The 22845-nt window shown below is 47.3% G+C and overlaps 10 protein-coding genes across 10 annotated transcripts; 8 read left to right on the top strand and 2 right to left on the bottom strand.

Annotated features, from left to right (window-relative positions):
• The first annotated feature begins 84 nt into the window (after nucleotides 1–84).
• Nucleotides 85–2729, top strand: BDW43DRAFT_272461 (terpene cyclase/mutase family protein). The gene is made up of 4 exons (XM_032041541.1): nucleotides 85–409; nucleotides 478–941; nucleotides 1023–2468; nucleotides 2521–2729. Exons 1-4 carry the CDS (start codon nucleotides 206–208, stop codon nucleotides 2609–2611), a joined length of 2205 nt encoding a protein of 734 aa, XP_031901491.1. The 5' UTR covers nucleotides 85–205; the 3' UTR covers nucleotides 2612–2729.
• A 140-nt stretch (nucleotides 2730–2869) lies between these two features.
• BDW43DRAFT_51169 (co-chaperone SGT1) lies at nucleotides 2870–4709 on the top strand. Its single transcript, XM_032050164.1, has 2 exons — nucleotides 2870–3840; nucleotides 3909–4709. Exons 1-2 carry the CDS (start codon nucleotides 3010–3012, stop codon nucleotides 4491–4493), a joined length of 1416 nt encoding a protein of 471 aa, XP_031901490.1. The 5' UTR covers nucleotides 2870–3009; the 3' UTR covers nucleotides 4494–4709.
• Nucleotides 4710–4924: 215 nt separating this feature from the next.
• Nucleotides 4925–6142, bottom strand: BDW43DRAFT_309912 (PQ-loop repeat-containing protein; the record flags this gene model as incomplete). The annotated part of the gene is made up of 2 exons (XM_032046796.1): nucleotides 4925–6035; nucleotides 6087–6142. The coding sequence occupies 2 exons, from the start codon at nucleotides 6140–6142 to the stop codon at nucleotides 4925–4927; spliced, it is 1167 nt and encodes a 388-aa protein (XP_031901489.1).
• Nucleotides 6143–6512: 370 nt separating this feature from the next.
• Nucleotides 6513–7852, top strand: BDW43DRAFT_272454 (putative SIR2 family histone deacetylase). Its single transcript, XM_032041540.1, has one exon. It carries the CDS (start codon nucleotides 6639–6641, stop codon nucleotides 7779–7781), a length of 1143 nt encoding a protein of 380 aa, XP_031901488.1. The 5' UTR covers nucleotides 6513–6638; the 3' UTR covers nucleotides 7782–7852.
• Nucleotides 7853–8209: 357 nt separating this feature from the next.
• On the top strand, nucleotides 8210–9780 carry BDW43DRAFT_272452 (cyclin-dependent serine/threonine-protein kinase phoA). The gene is made up of 3 exons (XM_032041539.1): nucleotides 8210–8430; nucleotides 8501–8524; nucleotides 8629–9780. The coding sequence occupies exons 1-3, from the start codon at nucleotides 8386–8388 to the stop codon at nucleotides 9526–9528; spliced, it is 969 nt and encodes a 322-aa protein (XP_031901487.1). The 5' UTR covers nucleotides 8210–8385; the 3' UTR covers nucleotides 9529–9780.
• A 1679-nt stretch (nucleotides 9781–11459) lies between these two features.
• Nucleotides 11460–13062, top strand: BDW43DRAFT_318671 (putative cAMP receptor-like protein; the record flags this gene model as incomplete). Its single annotated transcript, XM_032048736.1, has 4 exons — nucleotides 11460–11716; nucleotides 11769–11970; nucleotides 12022–12543; nucleotides 12598–13062. 4 exons carry the CDS (start codon nucleotides 11460–11462, stop codon nucleotides 12871–12873), a joined length of 1257 nt encoding a protein of 418 aa, XP_031901486.1. The 3' UTR covers nucleotides 12874–13062.
• Nucleotides 13063–13329: 267 nt separating this feature from the next.
• BDW43DRAFT_309909 (PMF1/NNF1 family protein) lies at nucleotides 13330–14084 on the top strand (the record flags this gene model as incomplete). Its single annotated transcript, XM_032046795.1, has 2 exons — nucleotides 13330–13712; nucleotides 13790–14084. The coding sequence occupies 2 exons, from the start codon at nucleotides 13330–13332 to the stop codon at nucleotides 14082–14084; spliced, it is 678 nt and encodes a 225-aa protein (XP_031901485.1).
• BDW43DRAFT_51139 (uncharacterized protein) lies at nucleotides 13954–16166 on the bottom strand. The gene is made up of 4 exons (XM_032050162.1): nucleotides 15852–16166; nucleotides 15767–15797; nucleotides 15529–15670; nucleotides 13954–15439 (listed from the first exon to the last, which is right to left on the bottom strand). The coding sequence occupies exons 1-4, from the start codon at nucleotides 15912–15914 to the stop codon at nucleotides 14164–14166; spliced, it is 1512 nt and encodes a 503-aa protein (XP_031901484.1). The 5' UTR covers nucleotides 15915–16166; the 3' UTR covers nucleotides 13954–14163.
• Nucleotides 16167–17332: 1166 nt separating this feature from the next.
• Nucleotides 17333–18802, top strand: BDW43DRAFT_272443 (uncharacterized protein). Its single transcript, XM_032041538.1, has 2 exons — nucleotides 17333–17964; nucleotides 18023–18802. Exons 1-2 carry the CDS (start codon nucleotides 17914–17916, stop codon nucleotides 18335–18337), a joined length of 366 nt encoding a protein of 121 aa, XP_031901483.1. The 5' UTR covers nucleotides 17333–17913; the 3' UTR covers nucleotides 18338–18802.
• A 329-nt stretch (nucleotides 18803–19131) lies between these two features.
• BDW43DRAFT_51015 (NTF2 and RRM domain protein) lies at nucleotides 19132–21491 on the top strand. The gene is made up of 4 exons (XM_032050160.1): nucleotides 19132–19176; nucleotides 19235–19689; nucleotides 19750–20760; nucleotides 20818–21491. The coding sequence occupies exons 2-4, from the start codon at nucleotides 19375–19377 to the stop codon at nucleotides 21112–21114; spliced, it is 1623 nt and encodes a 540-aa protein (XP_031901482.1). The 5' UTR covers nucleotides 19132–19176; nucleotides 19235–19374; the 3' UTR covers nucleotides 21115–21491.
• Nucleotides 21492–22845: the final 1354 nt, after the last annotated feature.

Below are 22845 nucleotides of genomic sequence, written 5' to 3'. Positions count from 1 at the left end.
AACTGTCCTGCCCCCTGATGACTAAGCTATATGTAAATAGATCGACGAAACCCCGGATTTATCCCTACATCTTCATCGACATCCATTCGGTCTGCCTTTCCAATTCTCGCTCACCCTTTTCACTTGGTTACCATACGGTACGGATATATACTCCTTGCTAGCTAAACTATTCAAGCAAGCTCCACCGGGTACATCCGTAGTGGAAATGGCCGATCATATTGCCCCGTGGAGAACCACAGCGCAGGGCCATTTGACCGCCGACGGTAATGGAGATCCCAAAACGGACTACTCAAGGTGGAGATTGCTAGATGATGATGGCCGTCAGACCTGGCACTACCTAGAATCCGATGAGGAAAATGAAAAATGGCCTCAATCGGTAGCCGACAAGTATTCTTTAGGCCTCCCTACGGTATTGTTTTCCCACATTCGTGGTTGCATTGGGCAGCCTTGTGATTCCTGAGACTGACTTCCTTGCAGGGACTGCCTAAGCTGCCACCTGCAAAAACCCCATTACAATGTGCAGAGAATGGCCTGGAGTTCTTCTCTAAACTGCAACTTCCCCCAGGAAATTGGGCTTGTGAATATGGTGGGCCGATGTTTCTATTGCCAGGACTCATTATCACCTACTATGTGACTAACACCCCAATCCCTCCGGAGTATGCCACTGAGATTAAGCGATACCTTTTTGCTCGTCAACACCCCGAAGATGGGGGCTGGGGTCTGCACATTGAGGCCCATAGTTCCGTGTTCGGTACCTGCATGAATTATGTCGCACTACGGTTAGTTGGTGTTAATGAAGATGACCATCGAATGGTCAAGGCCCGTGGCCTACTGCATAAATTCGGTGGTGCCATTTATGGACCTCATTGGGCGAAGTTTTGGCTGAGTATCCTTGGAGTCATGGAATGGGATTGCGTCAATCCGGTTCCTCCTGAAATCTGGTATGTGCTACTCTTCGCTTCTTCTTTTTCCTTCACCTTCAATCGGTTATTGGCTTTCTCCGAGTACTAATAGTCAACTAGGCTTCTCCCCGACTGGGTTCCATTTGCCCCCTGGCGGTGGTGGATCCATATTCGCCAGGTCTTTTTGCCCATGTCTTACTTGTGGTCGAAGAAATTCACTCATCCACTGGACCCACTTACCAAGCAGCTTCGGAAGGAGCTATATACAGAGCCATACGATTCTATCAACTTCGCAAGTCACCGTAATTCTATCCACAAGGCTGACAATTACTATCCGAAGACTTGGCTTTTGAATATAATTAACTCACTTTTGGTCAATGTCTGGAATCCTTACCTACGGCTTCCCACCCTCGTGCGCCGTGCGGAAGAATGGACATGGGAGCTGATCCGCATGGAAGATGAAAATACGGACTATGCAGGACTTGGTCCCGTGAGCAACCCTATGAACATGATTGCCTGTTATCTTCATGACGGCCCTGATAGTTACTCTGCCCGTCGTCACCGAGAACGTCTACATGATTATATGTGGATGAAGAATGAGGGCATGCTGATGAACGGTACCAATGGTGTTCAGGTATGGGATACAGCTTTCATCACGCAAGCTATCGTTGTTGCTGGCTTTGCAGATGATCCTAAATGGCGACCTATGCTCACCAAAGCCCTTGAATTTCTTGATGATCATCAATTGCGGGAGAATGTACCTGATCAGGAGAAGTGCTACCGTCAGCACCGAAAGGGCGCCTGGCCCTTCAGTAACAAAACTCAAGGTTACACAGTTAGTGACTGCACAGCTGAGGGTCTGCGTTCTAGCATTCAGCTGCAGGAGATGCACAATTTTCCTAAATTAATATCAGCAGAGCGTTTGAAGGATAGCGTTGACTGCTTACTCCTTATGCAAAACCCCTCTGGTGGCTTTACAGAGTATGAGACCACTCGTGCCTCACCCAAGGTAGAGTGGCTGAATGCTGCTGAGGTCTTCGGTGGTATCATGATTGGTTACGACTACCCTGAGTGTACCACTGCTTCCGTCACCGCACTGTCTCTGTTCAGCAAGTTCTATCCCGATTATCGGACCGATGAGATTAGGGTGGCTAAAGAAAAAGCAGTCAGATATATCAAGCGTGTGCAGAGGCCAGATGGAAGCTGGTATGGATCCTGGGGCATCTGCTTCACGTATGCTGCTATGTTTGCCTTGGAAAGCCTTGCAAGCATCGGGGAGACGTACGAAAATAGCGACTATTCCCGTCGAGGTTGCGAATTTCTCCTTTCCAAGCAGAAAGAAGATGGGGGCTGGGGTGAGTCCTACCTCAGTAGTGAGCGGCATGTCTATACCCATCATGAACAGTCCCAAGTCTGCCAGACTGCTTGGGCATGTCTGGCTCTGATGGAGGCCGGTTATCCGGAGAAGGAGCCACTTCGGAAGGCGATGAAACTTATGATGTCTCGGCAGCAACCAAACGGTGAGTGGCTGCAGGAGGCTATTGAAGGTGTTTTCAACCAATCTTGGTGAGTGGTTACAGCCCTATTCCATAGGATCATCAATGCTGATTCAGTCCAGTATGATTTCATACCCTAACTACAAGTTCTATTGGCCTATTCGGGCTTTGGGACTCTACAGCCGGAAGTTTGGCAATGAAGAACTCCTGTAACAGGGGTGACGGCAGTGACATTACCCCGAAGAGTAACTTTTTTTCCATGTATAATATCTTTACTTTCGGCCCACATATACACATACCCATAATGAATAATTCACAGTGATCTTCCACTAATCAACTAATTCGATCTACAAGTCACCTGACCTACGAATGACTGCATCTGCTGACATAATCCTTCCCCGCAGTCTCCAAGAAACAGAAAGAAGCCTTGGAAACAAACATGTTAGGTTTTTCTAGGTCAGATTATTGAAAATTTAGTTGAATGTTCATTGCTACTCTAATTCCTGGTCTCTTCTTTGCTTCACCGCCTTGAGCTCCTATAATAAGCTCACCCTTTATACATCAAGCTGTAGAGTTCGCCCCTCCCACTGGCTAGCCTACGGCACCACAACATGAATTCCGCAACGCAGGGCGACAAAGCCCTTGCCCGTTCTGACTTCCCCGGTGCTCTTCACTACTTCACCCAAGCACTGGTCGAACTACCCCGCGCGCCACCCTACTATCTCAAACGATCAACCGCCTACTCTCGACTCAAACCCACAGATGGAGGTCCCCAATCTCAAGCAGCACTCCGCGATGCGGAGATTGCCCTAACCCTTGCGCGGGAGCGTGGGAGGAGGGAACTGATTCTAGCTGCCCAGTTGAGACGCGGCATCGCGCTATATCAGCTTGAAAAATATGGCGATGCGGCCTTTGTATTCGGGACCATCCAGGCGAAAACCGGTGCGTTGGCGGACAATACAGGTAAGCCAGAGAAGATGAGAGACGCCATAGGTATGGCTGGCGGTGCTCAATCTTCGTCGAAGAAAGGCTACGAGCAGGAATTACTTATATGGATGCTTAAAGTGAAAAGTAAACTACAAACATTAGCCGAGGGGGATGAGAAAGCTGCTGTCACAGTTGCGGAATTTCCAAGTGGTGTCCCAGTGCCGACGGAGAAGGAGCTTAAGAAGCAGTTGGATACTCTTAAATCTGGGAGGATTGGGGGAAAGGGTGTCGAGGGTGAGGCTGCGGGGGTCACAGGGGGAGGCTCAACGCCCACTACATCCAACAGCAAAAATGATGCTGCTGGAAGTACTGGTTCTACAGCTCCCTCTCCCGCTGCTCCTCCGTCTGATAAGGTTCGACATGAGTGGTATCAATCTAACGAATCCGTTGTTGTGACTCTCTACATCAAAGGGGTACCCAAAGATAAAGTCGAAGTAGAACTGAATGATGAATCAGTAGGGCCCTCCCTAGGCTGTCTGTTTTTCCAAACTTATCACAACACACTAATCAACGTCACCTGCAGGTTTCTCTTCAATTCCCTCTTCCTTCTGGTGCCGAATATGACTTCACTCTTGATCCTCTGTTTGCATCAGTCGATACATTATCTTCAAAAGTATCCGTCATGTCTACCAAAATTGAGCTTGTTCTGAGGAAGCATGTTCCTGGCCAGAAATGGAATTCATTGGAAGCCTCCCCAGCCGACATCAAGGTTTCAAATCGCCAGGCTGTTGCGGGCTTGACTTCTGCCGGTAGCTCCACTCCAGCATACCCATCTTCATCCCGCCATGGGCCCAAAGATTGGGACAAATTGGCGACATCGCTCACAGCAAAAAAGGCTAAATCCAAAGATAAAGGCAAGGCCAAGGCTGGTGAAATAAAGGATCCAAATGGGGGTGACGCTGGAGACGAGTCAGACAGTTCAGTTGACTCCGACTTTGGCGGTGGTGACGCCGTTGACGCGTTCTTCAAGAAACTCTACGCTGGAGCGGACGAAAATACCAAACGGGCTATGAATAAGAGTTACTTTGAAAGTCAAGGCACGTCGCTGAGCACTAATTGGTCGGAAGTGAGCAAAGGAAAGGTGGAGCCTCGGCCACCAAGCGACTGATATTCGTTTGATCCTCCTCATCTCTGCGGATGAGATGCACTAACGGAGTTCTTGATTCTTGCTGCTTCTAGCGAGAGGTTTTTCTTTAATTTTTGTTTTTCGTTACCGTGTGTTTATATTGAGATGAGCAGATAGTCCCTGATGAGTGATAATCGGTTGGGTACTACTCTGTGTCTCCCTTTTATCTATGTTGTAAAGAGAAATGATTGAGACATGAAGATCGAAAATAACCAGGCGCCTCCTGCAACACGAAAAATTATAAACTGATTTCCAAGAAAAAGAGTATCTTTATTTTTAGAAATACAGCCTCTCTCCGTAACACCCTTCATTGTTTCTAAGACAAAGGCATAAGAAGGCAGCACAGGAAATATGAAAATGAAAAAGGAGAGGAAGCAAAATGAAAAGTACAGGGTGGAAGACTAGTGGATTAATTAGCCCCTTAGGGTTTCCTCACTAATACCTTCAGTCTCCTCGTAACCGTTGTCTTGATATAAGAAAAACTGTACAAAAATGATTAAGTCAAGGAACAGCGTTCCCAGGCTTCCGATTAACCAAGACAAATTCACAAGTATATATCGACCATACAAGGCAACAGCTTCGCCAGGTCGACATTGGCCAACCCTTCCTTGGGCGAAGTCTCCCTTGCAGGCTGGAGAGTAAGCAAGTATGGACAGGACGTAGGTCAAGTTACCAATACAAGCGAAGAGGAAGAATAGCAATGACACACCATCAGTGGACTTCCGTCGGTAATTGAGTAAGATCTGGGGCAGACGAGAACCGAGGTATAGGGCTGCACACAGGTAACCGAATACTTGGCCGAGAGTGTCAAATGTGAGAGGCTCGCTGTCATCCTGATGGTCTTCACCCTTTGATGATCCGGGACTGACGTACCAACCCAGTACGCCGGCGACACAGACTAAGAAGATAGCAGAAAGGTTAAAAAGGATATTTTGGAGGGCGGAGAGTCTGCGAGTGAGGCAGGTTTTCTTCGCTGAGGGCTCAACAAATGGTGTCACGGGAGAGAGGTGTGTTCCGTCCACACTGGGGTGGAGAATGTCCCTGAAGGAGGACGCTGAGTGTCTCCTCTGGTTTTGATGGTGTGGGAATGACTGTTGGCCAGACGGCCCTGATGTTGAGTATCCGCGACCAGTCTGCTCCTGATTATCTGTCTGATACGACTGGCCATTTGCCTTTGCGGGAAGTAGAGCAGTTCGCTCTGATACTTTTCCGGGAATTGAAGACTGGTCTTCAGCATCTAAGGCCTGTGCACGCGACGGTGTTGATGATGGATCATCTCTCAGCGTAAATCCTCGATAGTAGAAGCATTGGCCCAGCAGTACGATATCCGCAAGCGTGTAGTAGACAGCCAGGATGATCATCGTCGGCAGAACGCCTTGAAAAACGGCCCCTAGAATGTTGAATACATCGCCTGCTAACCAGACAGCAAGAAACAGAAGCGAGAGGCCATCTGCTGAACCACGACGAAAGTTCTCTATGATTTGAGGAGAAAAGACAACAACCCAGCAGGCAATGGATATAGATCTGATAGGTATTAGCAAGCAATCTTTAATGCCTTGACACTCGAACACTTACCCACAAATACCGCTGAGGGCATCTAAATCTATATTACCGACTGGAGGTTGAAACATATTATGACGAATTGGGCCGAGCCACCCCAATCCGATGACACAGTCCTAGGTAATTGAGATAGATTAAAGAATGAGCAATCTTGAATCATGTAGACCCTATCCCAAATGACTCGATGACGCTTGAGGACTCTGTTCGGCGATCACGTGGTCACAAATCCGGGGTAGTCTCGATCGCACAGACCACCTTCATACAGCAGAAGAAGTAATAGTAGCTAGTAGTAGTAGTGAGGAAAGTAGCTCAGCTGTTTGAATACTCTCATTCCAAGGTTGAAGGTCATATCATGTGATACTTGATGAGTCAGCGGTCAATGACGGCATTAGTTAACTATTGACCACGACCAAACCAAACTAAATTACATATTTAAGTTCCATAGCATATAGCATGTGCGATATAACTATAATCAACGTACTGACCACTTCTCTAGGCAGTACCTACTAAACTTCGTCAAGCACATTTTCTCTCTCCCCATTTTCTCCGGCCAGTTATGCGTCTTCAATGACGACTCCCTCAATCAGAATCCCTTTCACTGGCCCTTTGCCTCCACCAGTAATTGTACCGCCATCGGCTCGGTTTGTTTCAGGAGCGATTGATGCCCTGTTGTCCTTCTTAACCGCCCCTCCATCCCCCTACCTTCGTGGTGTTGATGTTGGAAGATATTCTCAAACCGTTCTCTTGACTGGTGCGGGGATCTCGGTGGCGTCTGGCCTGTCTGATTATCGAGGGGAGAATGGTACCTACGTCACAAATAAAACATATCGACCAGTCTATTTTCATGAGTTCTTGACTCGGCATGAGTTTCGCAAGAGATACTGGGCTAGGAGTTTTGTCGGCTGGCCTGGTCTCCTGAAAGCTAAGCCGAACTCGACGCATTGGGCTATCAAGGATCTCGGCGCGAAGGGGTACATCAGCTCCGTAGTGACACAGAATGTCGACTCTTTCCACCCAGTAGCCCACCCAAGGCTACCAACCATCGAACTTCATGGCTACCTGAGGTCTGTCATCTGCACCAGCTGTCACAATCAATTTCCTCGAGACGAATTTCAAAAGTCTCTCGAAAGACTCAATCCTGCCTGGGCAGAATTTCTAGCAAAGATGGTCGACACGGGGGCTCTTAACACTGATAATCCTGAGGAACAGCGGCGGAGAGGTCTCAAGCTTAACCCGGATGGCGACGTGGATTTAGCTGAGGCGCCTTATTCTGCATTTAGGTATCCGCCTTGTCCTACATGCCTAGAGAGACCTCCCCGCCTCCGAGATGGCACATCCGGCAGAGTAGAGGTAGAAATGGATGGGGCGTGGTCACCATCTTCTACTGCCGGAGTTCTCAAACCGGCAGTCATTATGTTTGGAGAAAACATTCGTCCAGCGGTAAAAACGGTGGCAGAAGAGGCGATTGACGATGCTGGAAGGCTACTAATCCTTGGGAGCAGCCTGGCCACTTTCTCAGCTTGGAGGTTGGTAGAACGAGCTCACAAAAGGGGCATGCCGATAGGCATAATCAATATTGGAGGTGTTAGAAACGAGTCAATCCTTTTTGGGAGGATTGAACAGGACAGCCCTCATATTCGCTGCAGTCTCAACTCTGACTTGATTTTACCCCCTGTTGCCGCACAACTTCCTTCTCTTACACACACATAGAGGTTCTGTTCAACTGTATACCGGGTATTTTATTCTTTTATTTATATATAGATTTGGCAATTGTATAAAACAGGTCGAGTTGTGGCCGGGGGCAGATACCTATTGTACTGTTTCACCTGCAAATAAGTCCCGTTCAAAGCTGTAAATCTTGTCCAACAGGAATTTATCTCTAGAAGATAAGAAAAGCAGGAACAGTACCTGGTAATATGCATGCACTGTACAGTATGTCGATGTACTGTATATGTACATACAGTATGTACATATATAGATATTGCCGCCGGTACCTACCGCTACCTAGTTGTTACAGTAATAATGGTGGTTCCGTACGGTATGGTAAACGGTTTGCAGCATCTCTGCACCTATGGTTATCCGCCGCGGGGCTCAAAAACAAGGCTCCATTGGAACAAGGGATCAATTCGGCACGGACATGGACAATCACTTAAGAACCCAGAGGAATCCTCATTTGCGACACCCCACATCTACGTATCTGGACATTATATCTACTGTTGTTTCTCCGAAATCCTTTCTTTTCAACCATCAACGCTCAAAACATCCGCCACCAAAATCCCCAACTTCCCATAGGGACCCGGCCCTTTCGCCGACAATGGATAAAGCGCAGCAGCCCAGCTCTTTTCAACAGCTAGAAAAGGTGCGCACTACACTTTCATTTCTCATCGACCCAGTAATTGAAGGGACCCGTGTGACTAATCTGCCTCTAGCTTGGAGAAGGCACTTATGCCACTGTACGTTGAACCCCCGGTTTACCCCACTGATCTGTTTTCCCCCTTCCTCCCAGCAAGCCCGGTATCGATTCTTGTGCTCTTTTTGCTCACACAGACGGCCGCAGGTATTCAAGGGCCGGAATCGCCAAACCGGCGAGCTAGTGGCTTTGAAGGAAATTCATCTCGATTCCGAGGAGGGAACACCATCGACGGCCATTCGCGAGATCTCATTGATGAAGGAGCTCAAACATGAGAGTATTGTCTCGCTTTACGATGTCATTCACACTGAGAACAAACTGATGCTTGTTTTTGAGTACATGGACAAGGATTTGAAGAAGTATATGGACACCCGGGGCGAACGGGGACAATTGGACCAGGCGACAATCAAGTCATTCATGCATCAGCTCCTCAAGGGTATTGCATTCTGTCATGAGAATCGAGTACTCCACCGTGACCTGAAGCCTCAGAATCTCTTGATCAACAAAAAGGGACAACTCAAGCTGGGAGATTTCGGTCTCGCCCGGGCTTTTGGTATCCCCGTCAACACGTTTTCCAATGAGGTCGTGACCCTATGGTACCGCGCCCCGGACGTCCTTCTCGGCAGCAGGACATACAATACGAGCATTGACATTTGGTCTGCTGGCTGTATCATGGCAGAGCTGTATACTGGCCGTCCACTGTTCCCGGGAACCACCAACGAGGACCAATTGCAGAAGATCTTCCGTCTCATGGGAACGCCTTCGGAACGCTCGTGGCCGGGCATCTCTCAGCTGCCGGAATATAAGCCGAATTTCCACGTTTATGCGACACAGGACCTAGGCCTCATCTTGCCCCAAATCGACCCCCTGGGTCTTGATTTGCTGAACAGGATGCTTCAACTACGACCAGAGATGCGGATCAGTGCACATGACGCACTGCAGCATCCATGGTTCCATGATCTGCCTCAAATGCAGGCGCAGCTACGGCAGCAGCAGCAGCAAATGGCTGGATACGGAGGGATGGTTGCTTCCCAACAGGCATATTAGTCAACCGAGGAACTTACTTTATCTTTCATCTTTTTCTTTCGCTAGTTGACAGGAATGACGAGATGATGGGACTGGTTTTAGATTTGAGAGGGAGCCTGGCGTTATACCCGAGAACAAAATTCGCACTAAATACTTACTCTCTTCTTGTGTTCTGAAGCACCTTGGCTTGTTTATCCGGGCTGTACAGTTAGTTGCCTGGCCACGCAACAGTGATCTACATCTTCATAGTTCGAATAGAATATTATACTAGCACTTTCTTATATATCGAGAGCCACATGCCCACTGCGGAATAGACATAAGAATAGTAGCGGTGATGGTGATCTTGGCAACTCATATACCCCAACCCACCGCTCCTTAGGACGGAAGATGGGGGCCATTGAATGAGGGATTAGCTGTTCGGTTAAGAAAGACTTGGGAAGCGAGCGATAGGACTTCTTATGGGCGGTATATTATGTAGGTTCTTTTTACATTTTCCCCTCCCCACTTCTCTCTCTACCTCTCTCTCCCTCCTTGTTCCCCTCCCTTCTCTCCCTTTGTTTGTTTTGTACCTTCTCTTTTCTCTAAAGGATAATCATCTGTTGGGCAAACCTAGGAGCAGCCGAGCAGAGTAAATTTTCAGCAGGGTAGGCCATCTTTAATGTTCCTCCCTTTGTTCTTGAGGCATCCGCGGGTCATACGCCCACTACTTGTTGCACCAAAAGCCTCAGTCCCATCCTAAGCATGGCGGCTGTTCATTGTTTCATGTGCATCGCACGGATTTGGTGGCGTTCATTTACTTGTACCTTTTCCTTTGTATCTTCCCCTGATAGACTTGGTTAATTCGTTCTGAGTCTGATACATGATGGTTGGATGATCCCTTCTCTATAAATACCATTCCTACACTAACCTAGATAGCCATGTTCATATTTCGGGGTGTCACCGGCTTGTAGCGAAGAGCCATACACTATTGTTAGCCTATTGAGTGTATGTATTGACCCTAGTAAGTAACAATAGTATGGAATAATGTGTCTAATCATTGTCTGATATGAAGACCGAAATACGGACCTATCGACGACCTAGCACTATAAAGTACTGTATACATGTCTGTTCCCAGTTAGGGTTCCTCACTACGCGAGATCCAATGGATTATTCTCCTACGGAGTTGGTATATATGTTGTATAGATCTAATCATTTAATGTTTCACCAAATGGGGGGATCAATCTCCGTAGATTTACAATTGTTGCCAGCCTTACACCCGTGTGACTTAACTCTCAGATCTCCAAAGCATATATATATATATTTTTTACTTCGGTATTTTATGAAAGATTTATTCTCTCTCACTCTCACACACTCACTTTTAAATCCATTCGACAGAAGAATCCTAGGTTGAAAATATTCTTTTACATTTTTGTCTTTCCTCCATTCAGAATAACTGCGGTCTTCCTTTCTTGATCCAAACTTTCACGACCCAAGGATCCCTTCATTTCCCTCCCAACCTCCGCAAATGAGCGCACAAGATGTATAGACCCATGCGGAGGCGAGAGAACGATTTCGGTGCATCTACCGACTCGAGGAGGGCCCATCCTTTGTCTCGTTTCTCTATCCATAGTTTTGATCAACGTTTTGACCTGGTGTCGTCATTCGCATGGTCGCATGGACGGGTTTAAAAGAGAACTGTGCCCCGTGGGGAAATATATTTTATTCATATACTAGTACACGTCAGGTCTCTGGCTTCCTTCTTGGGCATGCTAGCCCCCCTTCAGAGCTTCCACTTCTAGTTTGATTATTATTTTCTTTTTCCCCTTCTCCTTTTTTCCTTCTATATCCGATACATATATCAGTTGGACGTGCTTTTCGGATGGATAGCTATAATCACGCCGTGACTTTTTGGTGCATGATACCCATTTATACCCCGATTTGTTTGATTCTTGATTCAGCATGGTCTTTACACAATGTCTCTGTCGGAACAACAACTCTACGCCATCTCAGCAACCGAACGGGTGTGTTCGGCTATATCTCTGACCGGGACCACTATCATTGTCATCTCGTTCCTCGGTTCTAATGCCTTTCGCAAACCCATCAACCGTCTGGTATTCTATGCTTCCTGGGGTAACCTGATGACCAACATTGCGACCGTCATTTCCCAGTCAGGCATTCATATGGGGCTTAACAGTCCCCTGTGTCAGTTTCAGGCCTTTTTGATCCAATGGTTGGCCCGATTAACATTATAATCCATGTCCCGAGCTAATGATGCTGAATAGGTTCATGCCCGCCGATGCGCTATGGACTTTTGCCATGGCTTGTAATGTGTACCTAACGTTCTTCTACAAATACAATTCAGAACAACTGCGACGACTAGAGTGGAAATATTTGCTCTTCTGCTACGGACTACCTTTCGTCCCCGCTGTGGCGTACTTTTTCATCAAGACCAAGGCCCGGGGCAAAGTCTACGGTTATGCAGTGGTAAGTGATCGATTGTGTTGATCTGAGACAAGTCCTCACCTATAGCTATAGCTTTGGTGCTGGGTTTCACAAACTTGGGACTGGCTGCGTCTTGCTGTTTTCTACGGTCCGGTTTGGTTTTTTATTATCTTGACACTGGCCATCTATATTCGCACCGGCCGTATCATCTGGGAAAGGCGACGCCAACTTCAGCAGCTTGACAACCTTGACTCGGCCGATTCTAATCCCACATGTGAAGGCGAACAGACCGCAGAACATTTTGAGAGTTTCCAGATGCGCAACCCCGAACGTCCTTACACCAGGGCGACAACGGAGATTCGCGTGACAAGTGAAATAACACGCTCCCAACAAGGAAACTACCCAACAGTGGAGGAGCCCTGTAATCCCGTATCCCCATTTTACAACCCGTACTCTGTCACCATTGAAGGCGGTTTTATGGTCCCGTTAAAGGCACTGAAACATTCCCATTCAGAGTCATGGTCTCGGCGTCGCGCAATGTCTGACACGGGTACGGCAGCTTGGGCTTATACTAAGTATGCGATGCTCTTCTTCGTCGCTTTAATCGTCACTTGGGTTAGTGATCACTGCAGAGGTCCCCTATGGAACTCTATAATTAACGACTCACAGGTCCCCTCAACGATTAACCGGGCATATGCCCTTGCATATCCCCATACGCCTAACTTTGCTCTCAACTATGTATCGAGCTTTGTTCTTCCGCTACAGGGTTTCTGGAACAGTATTATCTACACGTCCATCTCATGGCCGGCTTTCAAGACAATTTATCGGAATTTTAGGGGAGAGGGTCTAGCGAGAAACCCTAGGTACGGAAATCGGGATGGATTTGAAAGGCATTTCACACAGACTCATAGCTCCGACGACAGTGTTCGTCATTTGACTCGCTAATTCCGACGATATCTGAGTCGGCAGTGTGAATGGCTATATACGAATAGCACGGACCGAATGCGTATGAGCGACATGAGACAGATGAATGATACATGGGTTATGACTTGAGTGTAAAGTATTGTGTCTATGTATATAGGTATCGAGAGCCCAATGGTGGACAAACTATCCAATACTCAGAGAGAAGCAGAGTCAATCATGCCTGGTATGTTCAATGACATTATCGTAAAGGCGAGAGAGGAGTGGGGGCCACAAATGGCCGATAATCTTTAATCTCGCGGACCCACTGCAGATCTACCAATTTATCATGTGACCGACGCGTTCCTTTGTACATTTGCCTACCGGAACTCAATGAATCATACCAACACAACGGTCTCGTCGATCCATTCACCCGCCAGAAGATATAATAATATTTAAAAAGGAATGAATATGGAAACAGGCCCAATATATGGAGCAAGTATGACAGAAGGAAGCAACAACAATTCCAATTCTTCTAGACAAGCAGCCTCACCCTCTCCACCCCCTCCAGCGCCAGTCCCCCTAACACCCGGACCGCGCGCAACCGTATTGCAGAAGACTTTCAACCAGGCGCTGTTACGTACCCTTCGGGCAAATTCTTATGCCAACTTCTCCGAGTGCTTTCCCACCCCTGCAAAACATGTTCCGGCCAGTCTGGAGTCTGTTTGGAGACAGCTGAATGCGAAGTTAGAGGAGAGCGCAAGGGCTGAATTCGAAGATATCATCCTTGAAAGAGATGCCATTAGACAGCTAAATGAGTTGGATAGGTTGATGGGGGAGGCGAGACATAGGCGGGATCATGGACAGGGACAGGGTGATGTTGCGTATGGCTACCCTTCTCTTGGTGCACCTTGAACATTTTGATGGAGCTAACTTTTTAATGCCCTTTGTTTGTTCTTAGACCCCACACATTGACACCGGATGAATTGTATCGCGCACGTCTCGCCCCGCATTTGCAAGGTGCTCAGACGGCTTTGAATGCGAAAATCGAGTCTAGCCAGAATGAAAATGACGCGCTGTCTCAGCAGATTCAGTCTCAGAGACTAGAGATTGAAGGTCTGCTGGCGAAACTTGACTCTGTGGTTGCGGATCTAGAGGGCGCGGCGACTGCTGTTACACAGTTTAGTACGGGGAACAATCTTCGCGAGGAGGCCATACAGATGGAAGAAGAAGTCAAAGCTAGATCGGATATATGATTGGCAGTTTATCTACGGCACGCGAAGCGTCATCATGCACGAAAGAAAACAGCTCGCTGATTCGATGAGTGGGGTATTTTTACGATAATAATACTTCCATATCCCCGGGGCTTACCCATCCGTCGTCCACCACGTCTTCTGCAACGATCATAAGCTCCTTGAGCGCAGTAGCTTTGAGCTGTCGCAGTTTGTCTTTCTGACCTTCCAAAGCGGCAACCAGGGCTTCTTTACATGTGCCGTCACGTTCTTCGTCTGTATTCCCATCTCTCCTTGCGAAAGCTGCTGCACCTCGGTAGTATGTTTGAGCGTTCCGAAGGAGGACGGTAGCATTCTGTTGGGCCATGGTGTAATTCCACGGAGACATGCCGAGCCTCCATCTGTTCATTTCTACATCTCCTCGTGCGATATGAATTTTGGGTAGGTTGCCTGCATCTGGAAGCCTGGAAGCCTTCGTCAGAGCATCTAGAGCAGCCGATAGCGATTGCCATCGCAACGCTAGCGACTTTGTGAACACCTCATGGTCGTGTGAGGGAGGTAAATCTGTAAGAGCTGTGTTGAACGATGTGAGCGCATCTGCTTTGCTACAAAGACCTTCGGGGTCCGCAGAGAGATCTAAATCGGAATCAAAGACACGTGCAATTTCTGTTTGGTACGTTTCAACATCGATTCGCTCGCTTCGGTATAACACTTCGTTCAAGGCGCAGGTGAATTTAGCACGAGCTAAAGATGCCTCGTGGTGTCTACTCGAGTCCTCAACATATGCAGTGATCTTCTCTTGGAGCAAGTCTGCGGAGGATTCTTCTACCCAGCCGAGTCCAACTCCAGGATTGAAGGTGAGCATGTTGCAAAGGGTTGCGAGCGTCTCCAATTGTGCCACAGCTGTGTCAACGAGGGTATCCTTCGTCACAGGCTCAATCACCGCGGCCCATTGCTCTTGTCGATCAGAAGGCTTCAATTCGCCGGCGTCATCTATGCGTTCCTGCATGTTTCGCTCTTCCTGCATTTCTTCCTCGGGTGGAGCGACAACCCCAGACTCCATCAACTTAAACTGTTCCTGCGTTTCGGTATATCGCATCTCTTGAATAATGAAACAACGTTGGAAGAGCTCTATTGCCTCCTGCAGGTATTTGACTGCTCGGCTAAGCTGTCTGTCCGACGGATGTTTAGTATCCGTGACTACCTCAGCGAGGCTTGTGAGCACTTGAGCAGTATTGAACAAAGCATCCGCATTGTCTTGACCCAGATCAAGGGCCTCACGATGAGACTGCAGTGTTATGCTTAAGATATCTGCCAGTGGAGCCGGCAGCAGCGCAGCTAGTTTGGGGTGCTGGGTGATTTCATACTGAACTCTTGCTCTGCTTGGTGGTAAGCTAGTGTCACTAATTGCAATCAACCTGTCCCATTGCGCTTCTGGCTATCACGGTAGAGGTTTCCGTCTACATACTTGTTGTAAGCTAGATCAAAAGCATCAGGGTGCTTTTTTAGACCGTCATCATAAGTTGCAATCGCGCGCATAAAAAAGCGCATGGACTTGGCTGCATCTCCAGCTCGCCATTTTTCGCCTGCCTCTTCCTGTTCGACGCCAGCTGCATATTATTAGTTACGGCCGTGGATTCCAAATAAAACAGCATGTATCAATGTAGAAGATACTAATGCACAGCTCGGTGTCCTGAACGACTCACCAGCCAAGAATTCATCTGCAGTCTCTGGTACCTGTCAAAGATGAGCAAACGCATATGCCAAGGCGAATCATTGTGAGCACCGTACCTGCTGTGACGCCTTCTTGTTCTTGGCCTTGATTTCCTTCAGAAGAGACTTTGGCTTCGGCATTGTATATTGAAATTCTCTCCACGACTAGGTTTAGATAACTGTGTGGGTACGGATCTTGGAATGATGTTATTGAAGTGAAAAATGAACTGTCACGTTTCCAAGGGTATAGAAATTCCTGGTGTGGGTTAAATCAAGCATGACATGGTGTTGTGTGTTATAGATAGTATAAATATACACATATGGAGTATATATGTATGTATGTAATTTTTTTTGGAGGTTGGCGAAATAGCCAAAGACCGCTTTCTACACCGCTTAGATTCTTTGGACATATGTATCCGCATGAAGTCATGGCGGGATCATTGGTGACGCTAGGACCAGATAAAATTGAATTTAGTCGTTATCTTAGGTTGAGACTATTGGATCGCGTCCCCTCATAGTTACAGGTTAAATCGGTGGACAGTGTACTCGGTATACAGAGAAAGAGAACTCGGAAAATAATAATTCTTCTCTACCCACTCCTACGACTAATACATATGAACATACTAATACCCTCGCGTCTTCTAGTTCTCGGCGAAGTACAGAACAGTAACTGGATTCAGTACCGGGCGGACTAGTTACCAATAGTCTAAGATGTGGTGCCCGACCTGTCGAGAAATAAAATGGCAACTATTGAATACATACATCAAGCGAACACTGGTGGAACAGAGGATCGACCCGCGTGGCTGCCAAGGGCTGCACGTGGCAGTCTAATCAATGATCCAGGTATAGCTATATTTATGCCTGGAGGACTATACCGTGACCGACACAGTCTACTAATGTGAATATATGGGTAGAGACTAATCAATGAATATATCAAGTAGAAGCTTTGTTGTATATGTTTGCCAAACTAAGTCAAAACAAATAAGAAAGGAAGGGGTAAAAAAGAGAAGATTAGGAAAAAAGCAAAAACCGCAAAAACAAGCGTGTCGGGCTTAGTCAGCCGAAGAATCATGGCCTGATACATACTCCGTACTCTGTAGGTTCATGCCTCCCTTTTGTGTGCATTGTTTATTTATTTTTATTCTTATTTTTTCCCCTTTCTTACAAATTTTCTGCTTATTCTTGTACTATATTTTTTCTTTTTCTTTTGGCTTAGCTGAGGTAACACTTCTTCAAGCCCAAAACCGGGATTTTCACCGTAGCCATTAAGGATCACCTATTTTCCATTGAAAGTCAACCTACATACCTTTTAGGGGGGTACCAACGATTTAAGATACGGTCGAGAATACTTCGTATGTTCTATAGTACAGAGTGTGTACATAATATATTGAACCGTCGTTCCCTCTCTCAATATGTCGTTGGTTCAAATTCATCGAAGCCCTAATCGAGCTATATGTTCGTAATTCTCCGCTTTGTTTCAACTATTATTAGGATAAAGTAAGAAGAAAGAAATATTATGGGGGGAAAAATAAGAAAAAGAGAGGAAAAAAAGCGAAACCGGCCAACGGCCAACGATTTCTGCGTGGCCAAGTTTAATCCTCTTGAAGTAGTAAGTAATGACCCACATTGTCATCCGTCCCTTCGGCTCTCCTGAATCCTCTCCTGCATGTCACTTGGTCGACGTACGAGTCTCCCTTAGCTCAGCGACAAGCCTTCTCTCTCTCCCGCCTCCCCTCATATTTTTCATCTTGTTATTTCCCCAGATCCCCTCTCATTAACTAGAACACCTCGCGATACATCATATCAGGGGCGAGACTCAGACTCTAGATTTTCAGGTATGTTCAACTCTTGTCGGATTTGCCTTTTCCCCATACTATCTTGCACACTAAATAATTCCCGCTTACTATCATCCACCCCCTTGGCTTTTCTAGTAATCTTTCGTTCTATTTATTCTTTTCGCCTTCAATCTAAGAAATATACATACATCTAAACCTGTAATGTACTAACTTCGGCTGTTGCTACCTGGGCCGTTTAGTGCTCATCTACCCACTTTCGATTCTCCGCCGCCACTAACCACCGTATTCTCCCACTGCTGTTGGCAGTTCACTTACGAGGGCATTATCGCGTTACCGAGGCTATTATGGCTAGACATCAATCACTTGACTCCGAGAGACCGATCATGGCCCCATCTGTAGGTTTATCGCATGTCGTTTATCTTTGGCGGACCAGCATTCTCTGACCTTGGGTAGAACCGAGCGTCGAAAAGGTTTTCAACTGTAAGCGGGAGCCCTTCAATTGCTTCTTCAGGCACTATTGGAAGCCTACCGAGCGGCGATCCTCGTTTGGCCGAGTTCCATCACCTTCGCGACGGCCTGGAGCGCCTCGAGAACAAGCCTCTCCAGAAGCAACGCTTCGTCCCTACCCCTGAAAAAAGTGACAACTTGAGCAAGCTGGCCCTGAGTGCAAAGGTGGAACGTGCGCTTGACCGGAGAATGACTAGTCAGGATGCTGTCATGCGCAAGCCAGTGCTGAGCGAGAAAGCCGCTGAGCCTACAAGTTCTTAGCGGCAAGTCTCGTACAACGCCTTGGATTGATATCTATGTCTGCTCTCTAATGTACTCTTGAGCAGCTGTTTTTCCTGGAGAGATTCTTTTTCTTTTCTTTTTGGTTACACATATTGCATGTTTTGCGGCCTTCTATGGTGAATCTTGTGAATGAGTTCTGTACCTGCTATACGTATTCTTTGATGAGAAGCTTGGCCTCTCATGCCCATCATACCCCTCTTCCGTGCCGGATATCTGTTTTCCGATGTTATGGTTCTTACATCCAATTGTGCTTTAATCCCTGATGGCTCAGTGTATCTAGTACTACTTCCCTTCCAAATGTCAATAGACTTTAATGTGAATGTAATCTCGTTGGCTTTTGGTGATGGGTGATGTAAATGAGATCCACCCACCGGTTAGGCAGGCGGTAAAGCGAAAGCAATGGGCGCTAAGAGGCGCCGCACTGAGCAACAAGTCCAAGGTCATTTTGCAAACCAGCTAAGTCTACTTTCTCTTCTCCCTCTTCCTCTTCGTCCTTTCCGGCTGTTACCTACTAGCTACCTACTTAACTACCTCTTGACCTCATCTTCCTTTGTACTATCCACCTATTCATCAGATTTTTCCTGTTAGCCATCTTCTCCCCATTAATCTTCAATCTATTCAGTTCCTTGTTCCTCCCTCTTTTCCCCGTCTTTTCCTCCCCTCGGGCCGTCCGCAAATTTGCCCGATTGGAAATCGCACAAGAATCTTTCTCTGTATTCCCTCGCGCACCACTACGACGCAAACGCTTTTAACGCAGATTTTTTCCCCTTGATCCCATCCTATTGCATCTTTTGAGGTCCTCCTGTTTCTCTTGCATTGTGAGTAGTGATCTCCCTAGCTGTACACTTGGTCATCCAAGTACCTAACAGACATGAGAGATAGTCAAGCGAACGAGGAAACGTTATTAGATTTCTTGGCCTCTACTCCTAATCATATAGAGGCTCATTGTTCATCGACCTTTATTTTCGGCTTTATTACGACACCTTAGATCCTTTTGTTCCTTCATTGATCGCACAATGGCCGATACTCAAGCTCCTATCAACGGCAACTACCCTGTGCCCCACGCCTATCATGACTCTTACAACCATGCTCATGCTGTTGCCAACAATGCCTCGAATTTCCAGCCAGCGCCATCTACTACTCCCACCAATGCCCCTTCTAATGAGCAGAAGAATGTGATCTCGAAAGACGAGGTTGGTTGGTATTTCGTCGAACAATACTATACCAATATGAGCCGTAGTCCGGACAAGTTGCATCTGTTTTACTCTCGGCGCTCGCAACTTGTCTTCGGAACTGAGGCAGAGTCGGTTCCCGTTGCTGTGGGTCAAAAGGTGAGTTCACGCCCTTTCCCTCCATTGAGCTCCATAGCTAACGATTTCCCTCCCACCAAGGCTATCAATGAAAAGATTAAGCAGCTTGACTTTCAAGACTGCAAGGTCCGTGTTTTGAACGTCGATTCTCAGGCCTCGTTCGACAATATCCTGATCTCTGTCATTGGTGAGATCTCTAACAAGTCCGAGCCATCTCGCAAGTTCATCCAGACCTTTGTTCTCGCCGAACAACCCAATGGATACTATGTTCTCAATGATATCTTCAGATACTTGGTTGATGAGGAGGAGATAGTGAATGAAGAGACTACTCCCGCTGCGCCTGCCGAGCCTGTCCAGCCTTCCGAGGAGTCTGCTGAGCAGCCTATCGAGGAGCCTGCTGCCGAAGAACCTGCACGGCCTGTGACTGAAAATACCCCGGCTGCGGAGTCTCCAGTACTCAACGAAGCCGAAACTGTTAAAGTGGGCGAGAAGCTTGAACAAGCGGAAGGAAATGGTGAAGAAGAGCAGCAGCCACAGGAACCTGCACCTCAAGCCAATGGAACCGAAGCCCAGAGCAGCGAAGATGTTCAGGAAGTTGCTGCCTCGACTGAATCTGAAGCTTCGAAGACCGAAAAACCCCCGACTCCGGAGCCTACACCTGCCCCGACGGCACAGAAAGAGGCCGCCGGCCCTGTCAAAGAGCCGGCTGTACCCGCTAAGGCTGTACCGAAGACCTGGGCCAACATCGCCTCCAAATCCGGTGCTACTGCCCCTGTTGTGCCTGCTATTGCCGCTGCTCCGGCTAAACCCGCTCCTACTACCAACACTGCTCAGTCGGCCCCGGCTCCTGCTGCTGTGGCTACCACTCCTACTCCTGCTGCTGAAAGCACACCTAGCCAACCTGCTTCCAACGATGGATCTGGCTGGCAGACTGCCGGTCATGACCATAAGAAGACCCAATCTCGTGCGGGTGATGACCAGAACGTATTGGGTTACATCAAGAATGTTACCGATAAGGTCGATGCAAACTTGCTCAAGCAAACTCTCTCCCGCTTTGGAAAGCTCAAGCATTTCGATGTGAGCCGTCAGAAGGTACGTTTCGCCGCGAATCCTCCGCTGATTAGAAATGAGGCAACTAACCCGCATCAGAACTGCGCCTTCGTTGAGTTTGCTGACCCTACTGGCTACGCTGCGGCTGTTGCGGCCAACCCACACCAGATCGGAACCGAGCAAATTTCTGTAGAGGAGCGTCGCTCGCGTACCAACGCCTACGGTGGAAATCCTAACTACGGCGCTGGTCGCGGTGGCTCTGGCCGTGGTCGTGGCGACCGTGCCGGCAGCCAGGGCCGTGGTGGTTTCCAGCGTGAGGGTCGTGGAGGCTTTGCTCCCCGTGGCCGTGGCGGCAATGTCAATGCCAAAGCCCGCAACCAGGCCCAGGCTGCCTAAAGTGGATCCATTCTTCTCCCTTCACAGGACTGGAAAGGGAAAGAAAAAAAGAACGGAAACCCTAACAACAGAGTGGAAATGAAGATTATCTACTGACTACATGAAGACTTTTTTCTGCCTTCTCTCATTCACTATTTCCTCCCCTTTGCTTTTGTTTGTTGGTCATACAATTCTTAGTCCTTCATCCTGGCTCGCAACAGCATTCAGTTTCAGATGCTTATGGTGACTCAGGGCATGTATTACTCCCTCTTACTGATAATGACATGTGTTATGTGACCCATTTGTCTGTCACACTGCATATTAGCGGTTGGAAAAGTTGTTTTCTCATATTTCCTCAACTGGGTTTTTCCTCTTTGGTCGGTGCTTCATGACGTTTTGTTTCTATGAATATGTTGTCATGACCTATTTAACTATTTGTTGCTTCTAGCATAGCGAGCTGGACGCCCGTATTGTTCTCTGGGTCTTATTTCTATTTTGTTTACGGTTGTCACAATCTAACTTCTTTACGTTATACTCCTCTTCTTCCTGGCTTGCTTTGCTCTCCTTGATCTTCTTCAAGACTGTAAAATGGATGGCGGCCTTCTTCCCCTTGTTTTTCTTCTTTTTTGCTGTGTCTATTCTTGTACTCAAACTTTGATATACCTGTTTTATGTGCTTGTGTTTTTCCAGTGGAGATCCACCACCAGGATGGGGATGAAGGAGTGAATATCTTTCCTAAAATAAGGGTGCCTGCTCGTTTGTCCTACCTTAATTATGAACTGTCAAGTCGGACAAGACCGTCAGTTTGAAGACTTTAATTCATTACGGTTCTCGTACGCATGCGTTGGTTGGATAAACCATCGGGATGACAACGTCCCACGGCAAGAGACATGGGATAGGGAAGGTAAGGGGAGGAAAAGAGTAGGAGGAAGATATTGACTGATAGGTAGGTAGTGAGGGACGTATACTTGCGCGGGGAAAGACGGCCTGTCTGTACGTAGTTGTGAATTCTAACGTTGCTTATATAGTATCTAGAAATGTAGTTATGCAGAGAGTATTTCTGTAGAAGATTTGAGTGAATCAAACTACGTAAATCCTAAGGATTGCGGAGCACTAAATACATACATATTATAGAGTGAGAGAGAGATAGAGGAGAAGGATGGATGTCCGGTGCATGTAGATACACGCATACATACTGGTAGTGTCCAGTATCGTGTGGAAAATCCCATCCCGCCGGATGGTGAATGAGATGGTGGAGCGGAACGTTCTAGATTGATGGCCTGAGGCAGTTGCACAGACACACGGACAGAGATCTTTGGAGGGGGAGGGGCAAAAATTGCATGAACAGATTGAGAAATATTGAGCCCTTAAAAAATTAAAACATAAGAAAAGGGAGGAAAAAGAAAAGGGGGGCAGAAAGAAAAGGAACCATGGAATCAATCCAACTTCTCCGATCAAAATTTTTATTTCGATTCTTTTCCGTAGTGAATCATACTGCTATAGAAGAGACTGGAAGATCCCCGTCAAGACAGGGCGGAGAGAGCGTGGAAGTTGCTGGATCGCCGTAGAAACGCCCGCACCGAATTTTTGTGTTCCTCAGCCAAACATTAAGTTCTCCGCCTCGTCCCTTTCCTAGCTTTTCTTCTTCTTCATTCTTTCTCCATTCTTACTTTCCATCCTCAACTACTTTAAACCCCCGAGTCTGCTTCCATTGTCGGAGCCGGTCTTTTGATTTAATTCTCCCATCATCTT

Source organism: Aspergillus alliaceus (genome assembly GCF_009176365.1).
Source record: "Aspergillus alliaceus strain CBS 536.65 unplaced genomic scaffold BDW43scaffold_15, whole genome shotgun sequence".
NCBI lineage: Eukaryota > Fungi > Ascomycota > Eurotiomycetes > Eurotiales > Aspergillaceae > Aspergillus > Aspergillus alliaceus.
This window is presented reverse-complemented; position numbering and strand designations above follow the sequence as displayed.